Source organism: Bactrocera latifrons, unplaced genomic scaffold (assembly GCF_001853355.1).
Source record: "Bactrocera latifrons isolate USDA-ARS-PBARC rearing strain unplaced genomic scaffold, ASM185335v1 scaffold_685, whole genome shotgun sequence".
In the NCBI taxonomy this organism is placed as follows: Eukaryota; Metazoa; Arthropoda; class Insecta; order Diptera; family Tephritidae; genus Bactrocera; species Bactrocera latifrons.
In genome coordinates, this window is record NW_017537362.1 from 45230 (window position 1) to 67393 (window position 22164).

Sequence of the window (22164 nt, forward strand, 5' to 3'; positions counted from 1 at the left end):
TAAAAAAATCAATGCTTCAAACCTTTAAAAAAAAAAAAGAAAATAAAATAAGGAAATTATGTTGAATTCTTGTCGTTCAATTTCATGTCTGATACAACTCTAATATCATTTTCTCTTGGAAACTGATACTGGCAGGTCTTTCATCAGACACAAAACCGTCGTCATAAAAGCCTCGTCAGTTTCACATCTTTCAGCCGGCCCCGCCATTTGCTTTTCTAAATTTTCCATTGTTGCGCCGAATTTTTGGTAGCGACTTTCTAGAGTAGTAGTAGACTTTTATTTTTATTTTTATTTTTTGGAGGTGCCGATGAAATTTCATTACAACTATCACTCATCGATGACTCCAAGACTGAGTCTGTATTTGCTTCTGAATTATCCCGTGTGCTGCACAATGAAAAACTTATATTTCAAAAAATTAAAATTTATACACAATACCTACCGGCGTGGCGTGGTGTGACGGAGTCTTTCAAAAACATCATAGGTTTTAAAAAACGCCATTCATCTAAGTAGCTCATTCCGCTACCTGATGGCGCTTCTAACCTTTTTATCCCCTTGCAGAAGCGCTCCCGGAGTAGCTTCCATCTATGTTTGAATTCTTGATCTTTTAATTGAAACAAGCATACAAAATATAGAATACAAAAATATATATTCCTATAACAGTGTTAATACATACCACTTTTACCGCATATTTCTGCAATTGCTTTCCATGCCTTTTCTTTGTTTGTACGATTGAAATAAAAAGCATCTCGTTTGTACAAACATTTCTTTTTTTCAATAGTATCTATTAAATTCTGGATAAAGCATTCGTCGTCCTCCATATTCAAATTTAAAATGATTTTAATTGTTGGCAAAACACTCTTCGTCCTTTTCATTTTCAAATTCAAAATGATGTATCAGTTGAAAAAAAGCGAAAACAGCTGATTCCGTACGGAAAATGCGACCACTTTAGCATTTTCCTTAAGCAAATGACATTTGAAAAAACTGAACGAAACTTGATGTAAAGTACATTATAGTTGCAACATACAATTTGTCTGTATTCGGACAGTTGCTTACGCTGGCTTAAGCTAACTTATGCACATTATAGTTAGGCCTTAATTCTTACACATTAAAAAATTTCGTATGCTGAATGTTGCTACTCTTACAACTCAGTTTTTCATTTCAAGTTGCACATGGATATGCATTAGTACAAGAGGTAAAACTTTACAAATATATTTTTGAATTGGTTAGCATCATATATACAGTGTGTATTCTATAAAAAAATTCATTTGAAAATTAGTGAGCTTTACAAAATGAGCTCGAAATTTCAGAGACTGACATGCGATGAAAAAAACTATAGTTTATATTTTTTTAATTTAATTTCATTGACACTAAAATTGAAAATAATGTTTAATTATATATTTTTTAGACTGAAACACGAGTTTGGACGCGTTATTACTTTAAAAACAATAAAATTGGCCGCTTTTGTTTAAGGACAGAAAAGCTAGTTGTTTGTTTTACTCATTAAACGTAGTAAATTAAAAACAATAATAATAATTAGATAATAAAATTTAGTTCACTTATGGTTACTGAAAACATAAAAAAGTGTAGTAGTATAAGAGATGTAAGTTTGCAAATGTAGTTATCAATTGGTTACCACAGTCTTGTATAAATTCATAGGTTAGCGTATTGTTCACCGGTTTGCTACCTTTACCTAGTTCGTAAAAATCCATTTTTAGCAATTTTCCAAAATTATTTTGCTCATACTATATGTATTTCACTTTTTATTTTATTATTTAAATATTCACATTTAACAGAAATATTAATTTTAATTATCATCATTGAAATATATTTAAAAATCAAGTTTAAAACAAAATATGGAAATTAAAATATATTTATACAACAAATTTAGAAGAAAAAACTAGTAATTTGCTTTATATAACAATATTTGTAGTTTGTGATATCTCAGATGATATTTACAAATGTTATTTATCATGTATATATTGTACAAAAAATCTAATTTTACATTATAGTAAATTATTTACATATGTAAATTATTACATATATTATTTACATAAACCATTACATTTATATACATATGTATATATATTGTATAATTATGTGCTGTGCAAAAGGTATTTAATGAGAGTCGGTTATAAAAGTCCTAAAGTAGAAATCCTCTGATCGATTTACCAAGTGGAGGAAGCAGTGACGAATTATTATTATTACGTACGGTCGAAAATTATGTCCACTATTATAATTAAAAAAAAATGAAGACGTTTTGATTTTTTTTCATTAATTTTAGACATCCTCCATACGAACAGATATCTTGGTTGTACAAATGATTTAATTATATTCGTAACCGCACAATTCGTTTCAATTTAGATTTAAATTTTTTTTATTTATAGATATAAGGCAAAACTTAAAACATAAATATTTGAATTAAGTAACCATTAACTAACAACATTTATTTATTTTCTAAAGTTATTAATGTATAACTTACTCACCTCAATATGATCAATATGATTTTTAGTTGTACAAACAACATACAAACCGCAATACTTACCTTTTTGAATGTTTGCTTTTCCGTTTTATATAATATATTGGAAATGCAAGAAATAAATGATGAAATAATCGAAGAAAGAACTTTCATCTTCAAAATCCAAATTTTCCATGAAATAGCGCTTTTTCGCTCTTTTCTTCTTCTTGGAAAATTGTATTTACGTCTTTTTTATTTTAGCATGTTAATATTAACTATATGTTTAGAATGTCGATAGTCTCTCTCATTCTTATTTAAGCTTTCTCCCATTCAATTGGATATTGTAGAAAATGTAACTTGGTGGGTGAATAGTTTCAATATCTTTATAAAACAATAAGAATTATTCGATTCAGAATACAGATGAAATGCAGCGCGGTTCATTCGTCCAGTTGGCTCCCCACGACGCGGTCGTGGGCACACTTGAACATGCATAACGTTAAAAGTTCGATATCATCGTCTATATGGGGATTTCTTCCCGCAAGTGGTGTGGCATAAGCAATAACTGAATTGAATTGTTTACATTTTGAGGTTGGTAACACCAATAAATTTCAATTGAAAATAGTTGAACTTCTTGATACCAAAGAGGGTTAAAATTATCTGAAGTTAAACTGTCTTAATTTAATTTAACTGAATAAATTTGAATATGTGTAGAAATTGGTTAGAAAATACTCCACATCTCTCTCGATAAAGCTGTAAGATAACATATTGCCTTTATAATAAAACAGTTGATTGAAGTCAAATAATAGAATTTATTATAGTACAATATTGTTTATAAATCAAGAAATTTCAACAAATTAAATATACCATAATCCAAAATAAAGAAGACTTTGGAATGGAACATAAAATTTACAAATAATGTCTGGCAATTTTTGAAACTGCTAAGTTTTATCTAATTTTTTTTTTATTATAATATAGAAATATATTTTTAAATTATTGGTTTATTTACCATGTTCTTCACGCTCCTGTCTAACCTTAATATTAATTAATACAAATAATTAAAAATGCCAGATCGGCGAATCATTTTATTATAACAATCAGTAAATATCATGACTGATATTAATCACAAAATACTGGATACTCAACTTTTACCAATGTCATCACCAATGCCATTTGCCAACACCTCAGTCTTTTCAAGGTTAGATGAAGAATTCGGCATATTACTCGAATGTTCAAAGGTACCATTATTTTGGGCAGTTCCGATAATGTTGTCATTTGTATTCTTTAAGTGTTTCTCTATTTCAGTTCGAACCTTAGCTATATCCTTTTGACTAAATAAAACACAATTAAAAAATAAAAATATTTATGTAAATCATTATGACCTACCTGATTTGAACGAACAATATTCCATTTATTGTGTTTAGCATCTCCAAAACCGATCCCATAGTCGGTGGTTGTATGTGAATTGGAGGTAACCCAGTGCCTAATTTGCCATTTGAATATATATCGTTCATTTTGCGTTGCAAAAGTACAGCTTGTTGTGTAAGCAGACGCAAGCATTCCGCAGACTCTCGGGTTTTCTCATGAGCCTCACCTAACTGTAATCCAAAAATATGTGTCACCAAACTTAAAAATTTCTTATATAATATATATTATGCATAATAAATACATATAATGTTAACTCCTCCTTAGAAAATATCAGATGTTATTATAAGCTCAAAGAAAGCTAAAAATCACGCTTCCCTCTTGGAGTGGACCAACTGAGCGGAAAACCAATAGACCAACCGTATCAAGTACCGACAAAGGTAAAACCAGCGTAGGACGCAGAGGAATAGGAAAATAGGATATCCTAACCGAAGTCAAGTAAAATTATTTAAGGAGGCAATAATTAGGTAAAAACTACTTTCAATGGAAGATTAGGTAAACAGTATCTACATTTGCTTAACCCTTAAATGCATGGTGATGTATATATACATCAGTGTTTTCTTCCTTACATAATTTCTAAACGGTAACTCAAACGCCAATGCCTCAAACGCAGTACTTTTTACTTTTATTAAGTGCTAAAAATATCTGTGTTGGTTTTTGAACGCAAACTTTCATCATATGACATTTAACTTTTTAATTTTAATAATTTGACAGCTTGGCTCGTCACTTACAAATACACACTTTGGCGGTAAAATTTTAATTTCATTTTGGCGGATAGTAAATAGTTTTATTGCATGCTAAAAGTGACTTATGAGAGGATAAAGGTAAGAAAAATACATTACAGTGGTTTTATTTAGAATTCAATAACAGTTATAGTAAATATGAGCGTTATAATTGTGATGTGGAAATACATCAGTATGCAAAATCGGCAAATAATAGTTTTACTGTGGGTATAATAATATCTTTTTTATGATTGACTTATTTCTTATAAATATATAATTCATTCATATGATTGCCTCAAAAATCTGTAAGCAGACGCAAGCATTCCGCAGACTCTCGGGTTTTCTCATGAGCCTCACCTAACTGTAATCCAAAAATATGTGTCACCAAACTTAAAAATTTCTTATATAATATATATTATGCATAATAAATACATATAATGTAATATATTTTCCTAGAATGTCGCGTAAAGTGGCGGATAGAGACATAGAACAACTTCTAGCGGCCTTACAAGATGGAAATATATCCGAGGACGGTTTGGAAGATGAAGAAACCTTTTACGCTAATGCAAGAGAAACAATTCGAGAATTGGAAGACGAGGATGCTGAGGAAGAAGATCCTATCTATATTGATCCACCTATAGTACAAGATTTTCCAACCCATGCAGGAAGGTCATGAAAATTTAGTGGAGTTCGATAAAAGAAAACTCATTTTAAAAAAAGACAGTTTGTTTTATGACGAGGCCAAATTAATTCACCAACCAAGCACAACATACTCTGCTATAACTGAACTTGATACACCATATAAATGTTTTATGCACTACTTCACACCTGAGTTTCTTCAAAAATTTTTTGATGAAACCAACTTATATGCAGTACAAGAGAACATTTCAATATCATTTACTATTACTGTTGGGGAGTTAAAAAAATGCACAGGAATTCTTTTACTTATGTCAGTGGAGCATTTTCCTAATGTACGCTCATACTGGCATTCCAAATTTGGCTACGAACCTGTAAAGAGCGCAATGCCGGTAAATAGATTTGAGATTATTAGGAACTATTTACATTTCAACGACAATAGTAAGCATCATCCGCGAGATCATTCTGAACACGATCGCCTCCATAAGATTCGGCCTGTGAAGGAACAACTAAATAGAACATTTCCATCAGTTGCAATAGAACAACGTCTTTCTATAAATGAGCAAAAGTGTTCAAATAAATTTGCACATTTCCTAAAACAATAATTACCTAATATGCCTCACAAGTGGGGTTATAAGCTTTTTGTTCTCTGTAATTTTATGGGATACGCTTACAGATTTGAGGTCTATTCTGGGCAAGAAGAGAAACAACACAAACCGGCCGATGAGCCTGATCTCGGAATAACAAATAACGTTGTTATACGTTTGGCGAGAGCTATACCAATATATTGTATTTTTCGATCATTTTTATACATCCCTGCCTTTGGTTAATTATTTGAAAAAAAAAACAGGGTATACAATGTGTGGGAACTACTCAACAGAACAGGCTACCCAATTATCGGCTCCCTGACAAAAAGGAATTTATGAAATCTTGTATTCCAAGAGGTACTTATGAGGAACGAGTTTCTCATTCAGATGGAATAGACTTTTCGGCCACTGCATGGAAAGACAATAAAGTCGTCACTCTTTTATCGACTTGCGTTGGCGCCGAACCTGTTACGATAAAAAGACTATGCATATGGGCGGAGTTGATCTCATGGATGGCTTTTTAGGACGTTACCGGATTCGAGTGAAGAGCCGGAAATGGTATTTACGCTTGTTTTACCATTTACTGGACCTCACTGTGATCAACTCATGGGTACTTATGAAAAAACACCTAACTGCTAAAGGTGTCTCAGAAAAGCAACTGCCTAATCTTGGAGAGTATCGAAATTGTTTGGCTGACACACTGTGTAATACAGGAATGCTTAGTGGTAGTAAAAGAGGTCGTCCTAGTACTTCCTCTTTAAAATGCGATCTTCATATAAAAAAGCAAAACGATGTGCGCGTAGATGGTGTCGAACATTGGCCTGTATTTGAAAATCGATCACGGTGCAAGATGCCCAATTGTAAGGGCACCACACAATGGTCGTGTACCAAATGTAATGTACCGTTGTATCTTAATCAGAAAAACAACTGCTTCAAAGATTTTCATACACTACAGTAAGCATAATTCGAAGACAATCGTATAATAGAATAGTACTTAGTTTCATTATTAATAGTGACTGTAATGCATACTGATGTATATCTACATCAGTAAATTATTTTGTATGAAAGAATACTTTTTAGAAAATAAAAATTTTTTCTTTATTATTCCCTTAATCTATGTTTAGTTTTCTACCTGTTACAATTTATGGTATTTAAAAAGGAAAAACCATGCATTTAAGGGTTAAGCTGCCCTAGACCAGGCAGGTTCTTCAAGGAATACGAGAAGAAATGGACTCTAGAGAAACACCATAGGTCTTGGAACATTAGCAATAAAAAACATTCGATACGCAGAATCGTGGGGGATGATTAGAGGCTGGAGCATAACCTAAACAATTACCCAGCCACAATTTTGTCAAATATTCTGACATGGGACCACAATGTCTAATGATGGCGTAAGTACGGCTGCCTTCTTTTACTAAATACCGTTGTACTCAACGGAGCGAAAATGTTGATCAAAGTGAAATACATATCAATAACTGTAAATATAGAAAATATTCTGTTTTTCTATTTCTTTCTGCTGAAGATACTGAAAACAATACATGATTCAGCCTACACTCAGTACTCATTTTTCTTATTTCACGTTAAGACGTGACACATTAAAAAGATCGAAAAAAACTGACCGAATTGTAGACGTCACAGAGATCACAATTGGACGTGTTAATAAGAAAAAAAAAGATTAACAATTTTCCGCGAAATTACTAAACTTTACATCCAGGATGGTACACGAGGTTTTTATAGGAGCTGGTGTCAAAGGGCATTTGGCGTGTCACCGCCCAACCAAGTTATGTAGCTAATATTAACCTCACATTCCTGGTACAGTGCAAAGGTATGGCAAGTCTTATTGCCCCACATTATTTGGTTGATAGGAGATAGCCTACACTTTAAATTCCACTCTTCAGTGGCAGCGGCATCGTGGGAATCGAATGGCTGGGAAATCCTGGGACTGCAAGCCAAGGATTATCAGGTGGATGTATACCATAATCGTAAGACCGATTGTTTCAACTACCAAAAGGATTGAGTAAAATAAACCTTAACTCGCGGTACAAGCCTTAATTTATTTCTACTTATCCAATGCAATGTATTTAAAGATGAGTGACGTCGTTAAAATAACAAAATTTTATATTAAGGGTTTACTGAAGTCAGCTGAAATTCTTTATGGCAACAAACAACAATGATTGAATACTGCAAAAAAAACAACGATACGAAACATATTAAGACTTTTTATTTTAAATTTCGCGCGAAAACCTATTCGTCGAAATATTTTTATTCTAGGTTGGCATGACTGTCAGGGACGTCTGCACCAAATTTGCAGAAGTTCCATTAAATTGTGTGTGTGGAATAAAATTTCTTGTGCCGAAACGTTCAAAATGTTAGAAAAGACCTTCGGTGATAATTGTTTTCTAAGTGACATAAATTATTCAAAGAGGGTCGAGACCGCAATGACGACGAACCAAGTCCAGGATGGCTATCAACATTAACTGATGATGAACATGTCAATAAAATAAAGGAATTGGTGCTTGATAATTGACGATTCACAGTCAGAGATCTTACAGGGGGGGTATCGGAAGGATCAGTGAAAACCATTTTGAAAGATCATTTTAGCCTAAGAAAAGTGAAGCACGCACGATTGGTGTCAAAACCACAGTTTTTTCGAAAAATCAGTGTCGCGTTATCGTCTATGAAACAATGTTTTCCGACGTATTCTGGATGTCATGAAATGATTACTGACGATGAGTCTTGGATCTATGCTTAAACCCGGAAACAAACGATCAATCGACCGAATATCGTGGCAGAAGTGAGCCAGAGCCGAAAAAACCACTTCAAGCAGGTCAAAAATCAAGGTAATATTAATATTTTTCTTCGATTATCGAGGTGTGATGCACTTCAAATTCCTTCCGACCGGCTAAACTATTAAGGAATACTATTTGAGTGGCATGCTTCGTTTGAGCGAAGATGTTCGTAAAAAATGGCCGGAATTATGGGGCGAAAACTCCGGTTTTTGCACAACGACAATGCATCGTCGCATATAGTAGTGATTTTTTGTGAGTTCATCGCCAAATTTCCATCAAATATCGTGCGACAACCGCCGTATTTGCCTATCTATTTTCGTGTGACTTCTGACTACTCAGCCGACTCAAACCTTCCGTGAAAATCATTTTGAGTCAATTGAACGCATTAAAAGTGAATCGCGTAGCATTGAATACCGAGTTTAACAACTCTTTCGGGAATTGGAAAAAACGTTGGCATAAGTGTGTTGGGCCCAAGGAGAATTACTTTGAGGGGAACGACATAGATTTTAAAGAATAAATTAAGAATTTTAAAATTATGTAGTAAATACACATTTCTAAAATGTATTACAAGGTAGTACCTGTGATTTATAAATGGCATACGTTTCTTTTTCATTATTTAGAGCTGAACGGAAATCACCCATACATGACTGAGTTCTTGCCACTAAATGGTAACTAACTGCAACGTGCATGGACTTATCTCCAAAATATTTCAAATTTAATTCCAGTGCATGTTCAATAAATCGTAGAGATAGTTCGTACTCGCCCACAGCATGTAAAATTAGACTAATATTACTCTGAAATGGCAAAAAAATATATCAGAAAAAGAAATTTCGACAAATCAACATTTTACATCTATGAGGGCAACTTCTGGATGATCTTCACCACATATCAGAACCAATAAATATCGGGCACGGTAAAGCAGTTTCAATGATGCACCAATTTGACCATTAGCGAAGCAATATAAAGATAAGTGTGTCTAAAAGATATGTATTTAATTATTTGTTTTTCTTTTCTATATTTTATATTACTTACGTATTCTAATATTGTACATGGGTGATCAATACCGTTAACGCGTTCACTCATAATAACTGAGCGCTGCTGAATTGCTAAGGCTTCTTGTGGATCTCCCAACAAATAGCTAAGTCGAGCTAACATACGTAAGCAAGATCCATTTTCGGAATGCATTGCTCCAAAAACATTATTTAAAAGATTTAAGGCTTCACTAATAAGCTCATAACCTTCTTTAAATAGCCCTTGCTGTATTTTAGACTGACCTGTAGTATAAAAATTGTATGCATCTGACGCACGAGGACTTATATGTTTAACAATTGGAAAAACATTTAGAATGTCCTCTTCGTTAAACGTTGATTTATTGCGTAAATCAAAATGATACTCCCGCAACAACACTTGTATTCCAACTTTCAAGCAGAAAGCACGCAAAACGCTCATTCGATGGAAACCATATATTTCGATAGCTGTTTCAATTGAATCACATTTGAGATCATAGTCCCAGTATGATTTAATTTCTTTTCTAATTTGATTCCATATTGACTTTGGGGTTACATTTAGCCAATCATTATTATCGCCAACTGATGTATTTTTGTTTCCAGATCCATTGGCAATTTTGGTATATTTTTTTTTTCCACGACGATTAGATTTACTTGAATCATTTGAATTGCTTGCAGCATGTACAGGTCCCGAGGACAAGAAACAATTCAGAAAATGACTAATGGCGTTGGACAACTGCATAACATCCGTATTTTGCATATATGAATAATAAATATGTTTGGTAGCACGAACTATAATTTCAATAATAGCTATCCTATATAAGTATTCCAAGCGAGGTATTTTTTCCAACATATATATTACTTTTCCAAGATACCTTCAAACAAAACAGTGTTTATTACAAAGAAGTTAAAAATGTCAATATCCATACCTAATGTTAATGCCATGACTGTGTAAAGCCTCTGTTAAACTTGTACCATCCATCGGTGGTGACGAATGATTCATATGTTCTTTAATAAAAGATGGCAATTGTTTTGTTACCAAAAATTCAGCAGCATCCTGTATAAGTTGTTTTTGTTTAGAAATTGAGTTATGACAACTTGAATCATCCACATGACGTATTCCTGGCGAAAATACGTCCGGATTGAAACGAAAGTCGAACTCTTGCTCTTTTAAAGAACCAACAGCTGCACACGCGTGTTTCACAACATCAGCAGCCTGCGTCTCATCCGAAGCAGCCACTTTAAACTGTGCTTCTTTGATAACGTCTAGGGCCTCCGACATAACATCGTTGGCTTTATTGTTAGATTTTGTTGATATTTGGTTTTCCTCTTCTGATTGCAATACTTCACAGCGTAAATCATTATTATTTCCAAGCGTGGGCTTTTGTGAATTGCAACTTTGTAAGTGTTGAGCTGCGCTTCGAATAAAGTTAACATAACGGTCTTCTATAAACGCTTCAAGTAGCTCTTGTCGTAAACAGGAAAGTTTATGTTTATGCTCTATTGGAAAACCTAAAGCTTGCAAATCAGGACTAATATGGATATCATCCAGAACTAAAAAATTTACGTCTGGGGGAAACGTTCGAAGTAGATCTAGAATATAATGTCTGCCATCGTTACCTATGATGCCTTTACATTCGACAGAGGAGCAGAGCTCTACGGGTTCATCGCGTTCATTTAGTACAGAATGAGGCATAATCTTTAAATGCTTACCGGCCTTCCGTAGTAATTCAAGATACTTTGGATGGCTTAGAACAGTTTTTCCAAAATCAATGGAACCATAAACAACAGATTGCTCTTGTTCTCTCTCCAAAATCCCAGGAATAATGGATTGAGCGGTTACTCTATAACCACGATAATCTATTACTACTGTTCCCAATGTATAAAGGCCCTCTATATCTACGGCACTATAAACACGTACCCCATGAAGATCATTTCGAGGTGCTACAAAGGCGGCTACATCACCACCCAAGTCCTTATAATGATCTCGTACATCAAATCCCAACGAGAAAAATATATTGTTCCATATAAACATTTGCATTTTTGAATCCTCTCCAGGGTTTATAGCCAAAACATTACCATCTATAACAGCCATAGCTCCGCGAGTTGCCGCAATAACAAAGTCTCCATGTACTTTAAAAATAGCTCGCTCGCGAAGTAATCGTTCTGGTAAAGTTTTACGTGGCAATTCACGAGTTGTTTGCAACTCTTCATTCCAATCACGTGTCTGTCCAGGGATGTGTTCCTCATAACTATAAAAAAAATTAATATGTATTACTTCAAAAATTATTTAAAAAAAATAATTAAGTGCTTACCCAAGCTTTGATGAAAAAGCATCTTCAGCACGAATCGCATCAATTGTATGCTCTAATTGTGGTGCAGTCCACTGATATAATTGATAAGGCGTAGCAACCCGTTCGAATGCGTGACGTAAAGTACGCTTTTTTTGCATTTGTTGAAATGCACGCTTAAAACATGGTGAAATTTGTGAGAGTAAATCTATTAACGAATGATTCAAATGGCTGGGATTGTCTGGTTTAGGATTAAACACTTCGTCTGTAGATTGGTTTATATAGAATCCCTTAGGACAAGCAGATATGTGAAATCGTTTATCTTCCATGGTTACAACATATAAGTACATAAGATCTCCATGCAGTTTACGAGGGCCTGGAGGAGGATTCCATGCAGAGGTGGTTAATATTTTAAGTGCTTGTGGTCCTCTTGAATTTTTTAAACCTGGTTGCAAAGGAATAAGTGGAGCTTCTTTCACGCCGGGCATTACATAATCTGGTGGTGTACAATCTACTGAATCAGATCGCGATTTTTTCTTTTCGAGTAAGTCTCCTTGTGTTATAGTATGCAAAAATGTCAGAGAATTACATTCAATACCACCATAAGCATCCGAAGGGTCCATACTTTTTAATAAATCACGCACATGGCGTACATGAATACGCGCCTCACGCATCGTATACGGTTCTTCGATAACTTTAATTGTTGATCCGTGTTTTAAACCTTCAATTGTTTTTAGTTCTGCAAAATTATCTAAAGTTATTCCATTTAACTGTAAAGAAAAACAGGTACGGTGACAAGTATCTTCTCGATCCATTAGTAGTTGATGTATTTCTTGCACCAACTCCATACTAGACAACTGTACTGAAAGCAATTCAGCACCTGGGCTCTGTATATGTACTGTGATACCAACATCGTGAAGCGTTTCTAAATCTATAGACTCGGATGAAAGCGAATATTCTTCACCGTCAGCTAACTCACTTGATCCACTCTCAACATTTTCATGGGTTTTATTTTCATTTCTGTTAGTTGATGCTGATACAGAAATTTCACTCAATTCATTAATTGGTTTTTTCTCTTCTTTTCCTATAAGAAGATACATAGACATACACTAAGTTTATTTACTTATATAGTTTGATAACACTTACAACTACATGTATAAGTAGTAAGATATACTTAGTCTAAGTTTTTTTACAAAGTTTACAATGCATACAGCGAGGACAAAATCGCAAAAAAAATAACTCATATTTTTATTGCTGTTGTTTCATCTTAAACTAATTAAGATAGATACAAGGTTGTTCATAAATACCATATATAAATAGACAGGATGTCGAGTCGAATTGAAATCCGGATGTCTGTCTATCCGTCGGTCCGTTTGTCGTTCTGTCCCGTTCTGTTCTGTCCGTGCAAGCTGTAACTTGAGTAAAAAATGAGATATCATAATGAAACTTGGTTCACGTGTTTCTTGGAAAAAGTGAGAATGAATTCGTTGATGGGTGTAATCGGATTACTTCCACTCGGATCGGATTAAATTTTTGTTTAGTGAGTGAATATACCAAAAACTCCGTATTCTGGCTATTAAGCAAACTCAAACGACCGCTCTAGGGAAACCGTTTTAAGGCAATTGAAGACGTTAAACGTGATTCGCATTGAGGGCTATTCCGGATATTGGCTCCATCAACTTTTTCAAATATTAGACAAAACGTTGGCACAAGTGTATTGGCTCTAAGGAGGATTACTTTGAGGGGAATGACAAAGCTTTTGAAAAATAATTTATTTCATATTACTTTGCGATTACCACGCAATATAATAATTTATTGTGTTTTGTGAAAAATAAGTAATTAAACGTATTTCAGTATAAAATGGGATCTGGAAAATATATCATGATAGAAGAAAACCTAGTAATTTGGGAAATGTATGAAAAATGGCTAAAAGTGGCTGTAATTCCACTAAGTAATGCAAAATTCGTGCAAAATATACGCAATCAAATGCTGTGTAGAGAACCCCCATCCGTGTCTTGTTCAAAAGCAGAATTCTGAAACTCAAACCACGGCAAAAGGTTGCGCGTGTGGATGCTTTTATAGTAAGAATGGTCAAAAATTATGCATTTAAATCATCGCCGATATTAATCAATCATTGGGCTTGATAATATCCTTCAGAATCGTCAGGAAACGTTTGAATCAGTCAAATTTATTCGGGCGCACTTTGATGAAGACTTGTTGTTGTTGTAACGGCAGAATTTGATGAAGACTCCACTTCTTCGCCAGTACTCATCAAGAAAAAGTGTTAAATTTTTGGAAAAATGTATTGTGGAATAGGCAGAATATTTGTCTATTATCCTAAGCGCAAAGAATATCATTCTAAGTTCAACCAAAAAAAGCTAGATCAGGCTAGCGGAAATATTATGGTTTGGTTGGGAGTAGGTTCGCTCGTAAGATTAAATGAAAAATTACAGAAGTTTGAGTGCTTGCATATTAAAAAAAAACATATTTATCGATTAAATGCCAAACAAATGGAAATTTCTGCAGTAATGATTCCAAACACGCCTCAAAGCTAGTAACATTTTTTGCAGAAAATATCGATTCTTTTAATTAGCCAGCCCAAAATCCTACCTTGAATCCAAGTCAAGACTGAAACTACAAACGTTAATTATATAAATATGAACGATTTCTGGTGGGTGTTAAAATCTGGTGAAAAGTATGGGTAGGAGATGTAAAGCAGTCGTTAACAATAAAAACCTTTGTACGGACTAAAGTTGATAAAGATGTAATTGGAACTAAATTGGCCATATTCATCTATGTTTAACCATTTATGTACTAGCTCATTATGCCACAAACTTCGTATTTTTTTTTAAGTAGAGGACTCTTCAACAAGGCCCGGAAGAGTGGGGCAAGGCGAATAGCTTTTTTTTTCTCAAAACAATATTGCATTTATTCAGCTCTATGCTCGATCTGTCAATGTAGCGTGTTATTTTTTTATATATTTTTTCAGGATCGTTTGTTTTTTTCTCAGAATGTGCCTTCTAGCTAAAAAAAAAAAAAAACTGCAAAATTTTCTATAGTTTTCAAAACGTAAGAGTGCACCTGTAGAGGGTATTTTCTTTGTCCAGCGAATGTTTTACTTATTGTTTTCGATATTTATTTTTATAAATCAGGTGTACCTTATATCAGCGATATTTGTTGGAATCGCCGATATCGCCAATAGAATATAGCTGCTTTACAAACTGATCGGTAAAAATGAAGCCCTTGCAATATACTCACGAAATTTACAACAAATTATTCAGCAACACAACACCACAATTCTTAATTCTTTAAATTGGACCACTATTGCATATATTGTATTGAAAACTTTTGTATTTGATAATGAATATTCACCAAATTTAAAATGTGTAAATTAAATTACTAAGAACAGAATTTATTCAAAAAGCCCTATTTTAGGCAAATTTTGATTCGTTCATTCCTATAAGCGGACAAAAATAGTGGATCCTCCAATTCCGTTTGTGGGAGGATTCACTGTTCACACAACTGTGTTCAAAATAATAGCAGTGGTATAAACAGGAAATCAATTGAAGAAAAAATAATGCATTTTAGTTTTATTATAGTTTATTAATATTCAACTTGTTGATATTATGGCTTGCAAGAAATATTGTTTTTCTTTCTTTATCGTGAGAAAGTTGCATTATTTATTACATTTTCGAAAATTTTGGGATTCTTAATAATAAGTACATTTTGTAAATTCTGAATTTTCGTTTGAAGAAATACTTCTCAATAAAATCGGTTTGATTTCCACATTCTTCAACGATAGTTCGCTGTTAATCAAACAATTGTCTTTGCTTTCAAAAAATCATTTGACGCGGCTCAAATCAAAATTGCCGCAGTCAAAATTATTAAAAAATGTAATAAATTGGATAGAAAAAGGCATCACACCAGGATAAAAGATATATTTTAAAATTAAGGACGAGAAAATAGACACATAATTTGTGTCATGAAAATTCTTAGGTTTTGCAGTTTGATACCCTGAAGTCAAATCTGAAAACAGACTTTTTCTATCACCCACAGATATTCTGTAATCTGGAGCTTTAGATTTTAGAATACATAAAATTTCATTGTATTGCATCATCTCATATTTTCATACGATCATGGATTTATCCAGTTTAGACCGGTTCTGCCTGCTTTTTTGAAGTGAACAGCGTATTTTACGATAAAACTTATCAAGAGACTAACGGTGTCCAAATTGGCTACATATTCAATGTTTTTGTCTCATGAATATTATAGGATAATATTAAGGGATTAGGGGTTGTTACAATTTTGCAAAAAATTTTTTTGATTTTCGTTAAGTGTAATAAAATAATAAAATATAAATAAAATATTCCCTGAGAATTTCACGTTGATGCGATAATTAGTTTTTGAGTTATTCGACAAATAACAAAGAGAGCTCGGGCACTGAAAATTATGTTCTTTGAACTGGTGTCGAAAGCCGCTCAGTAGATTTTAATGAAATTTATACAGGTTTCAGCATACATAATACACTCGGTCCTGATCGAAGGATTTTTTGTTTTTCAAAAATTTCGATTTTTTAAGGCCAATTAACTGTTGATTTTTTTACAAAAATTTAGAAAAAAATTTCCTGAGGACGCCATTTCGTTAATTTTTGAAAAAAAGAAAAAATAAATCCTTTGATCATGCCCTATTTATAAAACAAATTTTTTTTGTCCGATTGATTTTAGATGAATCTTCAAGGACTTATAGTTGTCACCGCAAGTACCTTTTTTTGGAGCAGGGTCAACACACCGAACTAGAGCTTTGGAACTTAACTTTTTTTTTTTTGGAAATTTTCGTGACTTTAAGTCAACAAATTCTATAATAATGCCATTTAGTACTTTTGTAAAATAACACGATTAATTAACAAAAAAAACAAAACTGAAAATTCCTCGTGCTTCTGACTACCCCTAACCCCTTAAGACGTTTCAAACACAGTAAACAACTTCCTTTTCCAAAAGCACTAGAATCTTGGAGTCTCGATGGACAACTAGAATCGACTAGCTCTTGAAGTGATAGACACCGCAAAGGATTTGACAACCGATCCTTTATTTGATTTACGAGGATGTTCAACATTGCCGCATCTGATTTCACAGGGTGAACTTAATGACTTAGTTCGAGATCTAAACCTTTCAAAATCGCAGTCCGAACTTTTAGCATCCAGACTAAAAGGTTGGAACCTTCTCCAAAGTGATGTAAATATAACTTATTTCAGAAAAAGGCAGAAATACCTCATAAATTTCTTCAAGAAGGGGATCTAGTGTATTATTCAGAAGTTAACCTTTTGTTTAACGCACTAGGACAGAAAGATGGTCCACGTTATTGTCGTATATTCATTGATTCCTCTAAACTTAGTTTAAAGTCGGTATTGGTTCATAACAATAACAAATATCCATCTGTGCCCTTGCTCATGCGGTTCATATCAAGGAATAATAAGAGAGTTCTTTTAGAGCACATCCGTTATCATGAGTATGGTTGGGCAATATGTTGAGTTGCATTCCAAGAAGGACTATTGCTAATATTGTTGCTTTGCTTTCGAATGGGACAGCCATGCAAAAGACTGTCATTATGCACAGAAGCAGTGGCTTCTACGTCATGCATTCACTCTGGGACAAAAAAAATGTTACCAGGGAACCTCAAAAAGGTATTACTACCACCTTTGCATATTAAATTGGGTTTAATGAGGAATTTTGTTAAGGCAATGGACAGAAATGGAAGAGGGTTCCTGTATCTGAAACAAAATGAACAGAAATGGAAGAGGGTTTCTGTATTTGAAACAAAAATTTCAAGTCGTCAGTGAAGCAAGAATTGAGGAGGGCATATTTGTGTCCGCAAATATTGATGAAAGAGATGAATTTGAGAAAATGCGCAATGAAACTGAAATATTAGGTTTTAAAAAAGTTTTGCGGTATTTTCGCTGGCGGTTGGCGCTGAGAGCGCGTAGTTCTAGTTTTATTCGTCGCATCGGGTCATGCTATACCTTTTTCGAAAGCTCATTTCACGCGCTAACACGTGTTTGAATGATTGTCGTTTCTTTTAAGTCGTTAGTGAGTTATAGCGTCGCAAACATGGAGCAAAATAAAGAGAAAATACGACATATTTTACAGTACGATAAAGGCAAAAATGCATCTCAAGCCGCCAATAAAATTTGTGCAGTTTATGGAGCCGATAAAGTTTCCATTTCCGCCGCACAACGATGGTTTCAACGTTTTCGTTCTGGTGTAGAGGTGGTCGAAGATGCACCACGCTCCGGGAGGCCTGGAATGCCTTTAAAAGCTTTGTTAAAACCAGTTTTTAACTATCTTCGAGGCGTGTTTGGGATCGTTGTCTTGAATAAATTTCCATTTAATTGGCATAGACTCAAACGCATATGGTTTCATTTGGTTTTTTAAATGTGCAAGTACTGAAACAGCACGAAGTACAAATATTATTCTATCTGGTCCTATCCTGTTAACCTTTGTTTCGTCACTCCAAAACACATTTTTCCAGTCATTTAAGTTTTTCTCTTTATGAGCTTTGGCGAAGATCAGTCGTTTTGAAAAATGTTTTTTTTTTTTTTTTTTTTTTTTTTTTTTTTTAAATTTTTTTTTTTTTTTTTTTTTTTTTTTTGTTTGGAAGGAGTGGTTTCTTAATCGATATGCGACAGAACAAGCTACATGCCGTGATGATTTAAATGGATAACTCCATACATGATTTGATTGCGTTGTATACTTTTTTACAAAAAATTTCCGTTAGTTTAGCAATTTCGGCTTTTTGCGCCTTTTTTAAACATGTTCCAAATTATTCCCCATTCTTCTATTTCTTTCCGGCTCCCATTTTATACTATTTCTTTTCTTGAAATACTTTTAATTATTTATTTTTCAACAACACAAAAATGATGTTCTTAAATTAAAATCTGCACGAGAACTACTTCCGCGAAGTAATATGTGCCCATACGCACGAAAAGATAAATGATTTCGAAAAGATTGTGATTCAAACGATATAATAGGTTATTTTTTAAAGAAGGGGAGGTACTTACAAATACGACAAAAATTTAACATGCAATTGGGACGATACCGAATAAATATTTAAGTTCAAAATTTTATAGGCGACGACTGTTTGTTTGATGATAGGATATATTTCGTCTTGCCCTCGTTCACTACAAGACATATTTGCTTCACTTCTTTACTCATCCTGGATAAAGTATAACTAACGGCACGGTTGTTGAGGCCAATGATATCAATATATCATATACAGTATCATTACAAATAATAATAACAAATAATTATAAAAACAACAAATCGGTGAGAGAAATCGCAAAAATAATTGATAAGAAAAAGAGTACGGTATCTAATATCATTAAACGGTTTAAGGCAACCAACAATATTGCAAATAAAATAAGAAATTTCGTGAGTAGGTACAAATTATTCGACCGCGACTGAGGTATTGTTTGAAACAAATCGAAAACAACCACATTTGGCATAACAAATAATTTAAAAGAAATAAAAAAAACGTTGATGTTAGTGCTGAAACAGTTCGACGGGTCTTTAGAGGTGATAATTATCACGAAAGAGTTTGTCGTCGAAAGCCGTTAACATCTGAGAAAAACGAACAGTTGAGATTTGATTTTGCTCAAAAACATATAAACGATTGGTCCATTTTGCTCAAAAGAAAATAGTTATTTTATTTTTCCTGATTTTTAGAATTACTATTATTAATAGGTTCTATTTACAGATGAAACTACACTCAGTCAAGAAACTATCGTGAATTCTTCATTTCCCCCTCCCATCTTCCGCTTATAATGGGAAACAGGTAAATTTTTTTTCCTAGATGAGTGGGGTTGGTAGGGCATCCAAAGAGGTTGTCAGTGTCATACGGAGACTCGTTGCATGTAGGACAGACGTTGGGTATGTCAGGGTCTATTCTGGATAAGTAGGAGTTTAACCTGCTACAATATTCAGAACGAAAAAGCGGTCACTCGCGTTTCTCGCGGATTTGGGATTTGACTCCAAGAACGCCATTCACGGGAAGGGAGTCGGTGAAAGTGTTGATGGCTCCACTGTGAATGGCGGTCAGTACTTGTCGAAAGTCTGTTGCGTCCGAGGTTCGGTCGGCGTACTGTACGGCGTCATCGACGTAGTCGAGGAATGAAATTTTAATGCTCCTAGGAGGCGGTTCCGCTCCAAGCAGATGGCTGCAAGGRTGGTTTCTACGAAAACATCCCAGCAGGAACTGCTCGAAGAGAAGTTCATTATGCTTCTTAACTGGAAGCATAAGCGTCTCACTAAGTAGGTGTTCGATGGGAGACATTAAGAGGCATCCCGTCGTGGTCCGGAGTGCTGTATTCTGACAGGTCTGGAGTTTCCTCATCTGCCTACCATTGCATCCAGGTGACCATGTTGGTGCTGCGTAGTCAATGACCGGTCGGCCGATTGCCTTGTAAGTTGCCAACAACGTTTCTATGCCTTTTCCCCATGTGCTGCCGGCTAGCGACTTGAGGATTTTATTGCGGCTCTGTACCTTAGGGCATAGACTATCGAAGGTTACACCTAAAAATCTTAGGGTTATTGACAGTCGGAATTTTGACGCCATCGACTGCAATATTAAGTTCAAGTCTACACTCCTTCGTCCAGTTCGTAAATATGGTCGCTATGGATTTGGATGGGGGAAAGTGTGAGGTTTCGTGCAGTGAGAAAACGAGAAAGGTTGGTGAGGTAGTTGTTTACTTTCGAACACATGCTATCGATTCCATTGCCCGACGTCAATATCGTACAGTCATCAGCGTACGAGGTTATGGAAACCCCCTCTGGTGTTTGCAGAAGTTTCGAGATGTAGAAGTTGACCAGTAATTATTCTCAGTTTACATGTGCCACCTCGAAATTGTACGGATGACTGACGACCGCTCAGATGATCATGGTCCACCTCTGTAACCCTGGAGGAAGCGTAGTTTTTTCAATGTCCTGCAGTAACGTTGTGTGGTTGGTTATGTCAAAAGCTTTTGACAAGTCCAACGCTACGATGACCGTTCTCTCACAGGGTGGTTTCTGGTTGAGGCCATGAACTATCTGAGCGTTTATAACGCTAAGTGCTGTGGTGGTGCTGTGCACTTTTCGGAATCCATGCTGGTGCTGGCTAGGCTCAGGTGGTGCGTGAAGGCCGGGAGTAGTCAGGCCTAAAGTGTCTTCACTACTACGGAGAGGAGAGTTATCAGTCGATAAGATTCCCCTTTATTGGCGGGTTTCCCAGGTGTCAGTAGTGGGATCAATCTTCAGACTTTCCACCCATCGTTTATTTGAAGAGTGGTCAGCGACAGGTTGAGAACCTTGGGTGAGATATCTTACTCCCGTCGAGCCTACATGCTTTAGCATTAGCATGTTGATTCCGTCAGGGCCAATGGATTTGGATTTTGCTTTGTTGATGACATCCTGAACCTCCTCATCGGTGAAAGTGGCGCGCAGTCGTTTGGTCAGAGTGGGAGCTATGTTGCCTGTTTGAGCTCCTGGGGTCCGTGGAGGAACTCTGTTGACCACTCGGGGAGAGTGGCGGCGCGGCGCGCGAACTATGTGCAGATTGCACAGCCGTAGAGGCTTGTGTCACAGTATTGCGCCAGCAACATGGGGCCACGTAACGCGTGGTCCACTCCCTATGAGTCTTAAGGCCTGAGCAGGTCTTAAGATGGCTCCATCCATTGCATGTATTGCACCGGACTGAGGGGGAGTTTGGATGAAGCCTTTTTGCGCAAACGCAGCCGAAAAATATCTGTACATTACGGTACACAAATATACGCGTGCAAATGCAAAACGATCCATTAGCACTATCAAGTGACTATTGAAGTGAGTAGACGGGTTTCTTTTTAGTCCCTGAATTTTTTGCGAAAACGCAAAATTATAATTAGTAAAAGTGCCATAGTTTAGGTAGCGACTTACTGGGAGACTGGACCTTTCATTTTGGATATTGAACCTAGCAAATAGATAAGTAAAATCTCATTTGTAATAAAAATTCTATTTTTTTTTACTTACTTGCCCCTTCTCGTGGTAAATTTAGACATAAGTACTTAAAATAGATTTTCCCCAGATAACASCGAAACAAAACGTGCACTTAATATTAATCTGCCGTTTTGTTTTGTTCGATCAGCTGCTTCTCCTTTTTCGTTTCTCCTTCTTCGCTTTTGCCTTTGGTTACGGCATTGCCAGTCATTAAAGAAAAAAGCAATTAAGGTTTTAGGTCAAAGGACTGAACA

The 22164-nt window shown here is 34.9% G+C and overlaps 1 protein-coding gene across 2 annotated transcripts; it reads right to left on the bottom strand.

Moving 5' to 3' along the window:
- Window positions 1-3510: 3510 nt before the first annotated feature.
- LOC108975707 (protein clueless) lies at window positions 3511-12993 on the bottom strand (the record flags this gene model as incomplete). 2 transcript variants are annotated; one of them, XM_018944401.1, is given in 7 exon segments in its annotated part: window positions 3511-3783; window positions 3839-4050; window positions 9190-9405; window positions 9462-9587; window positions 9644-10493; window positions 10548-11870; window positions 11934-12993. In XM_018944401.1, coding segments are annotated over 7 exon segments (3977 nt in total), but the record flags the coding sequence as incomplete, so codon positions are not given.
- Window positions 12994-22164: the final 9171 nt, after the last annotated feature.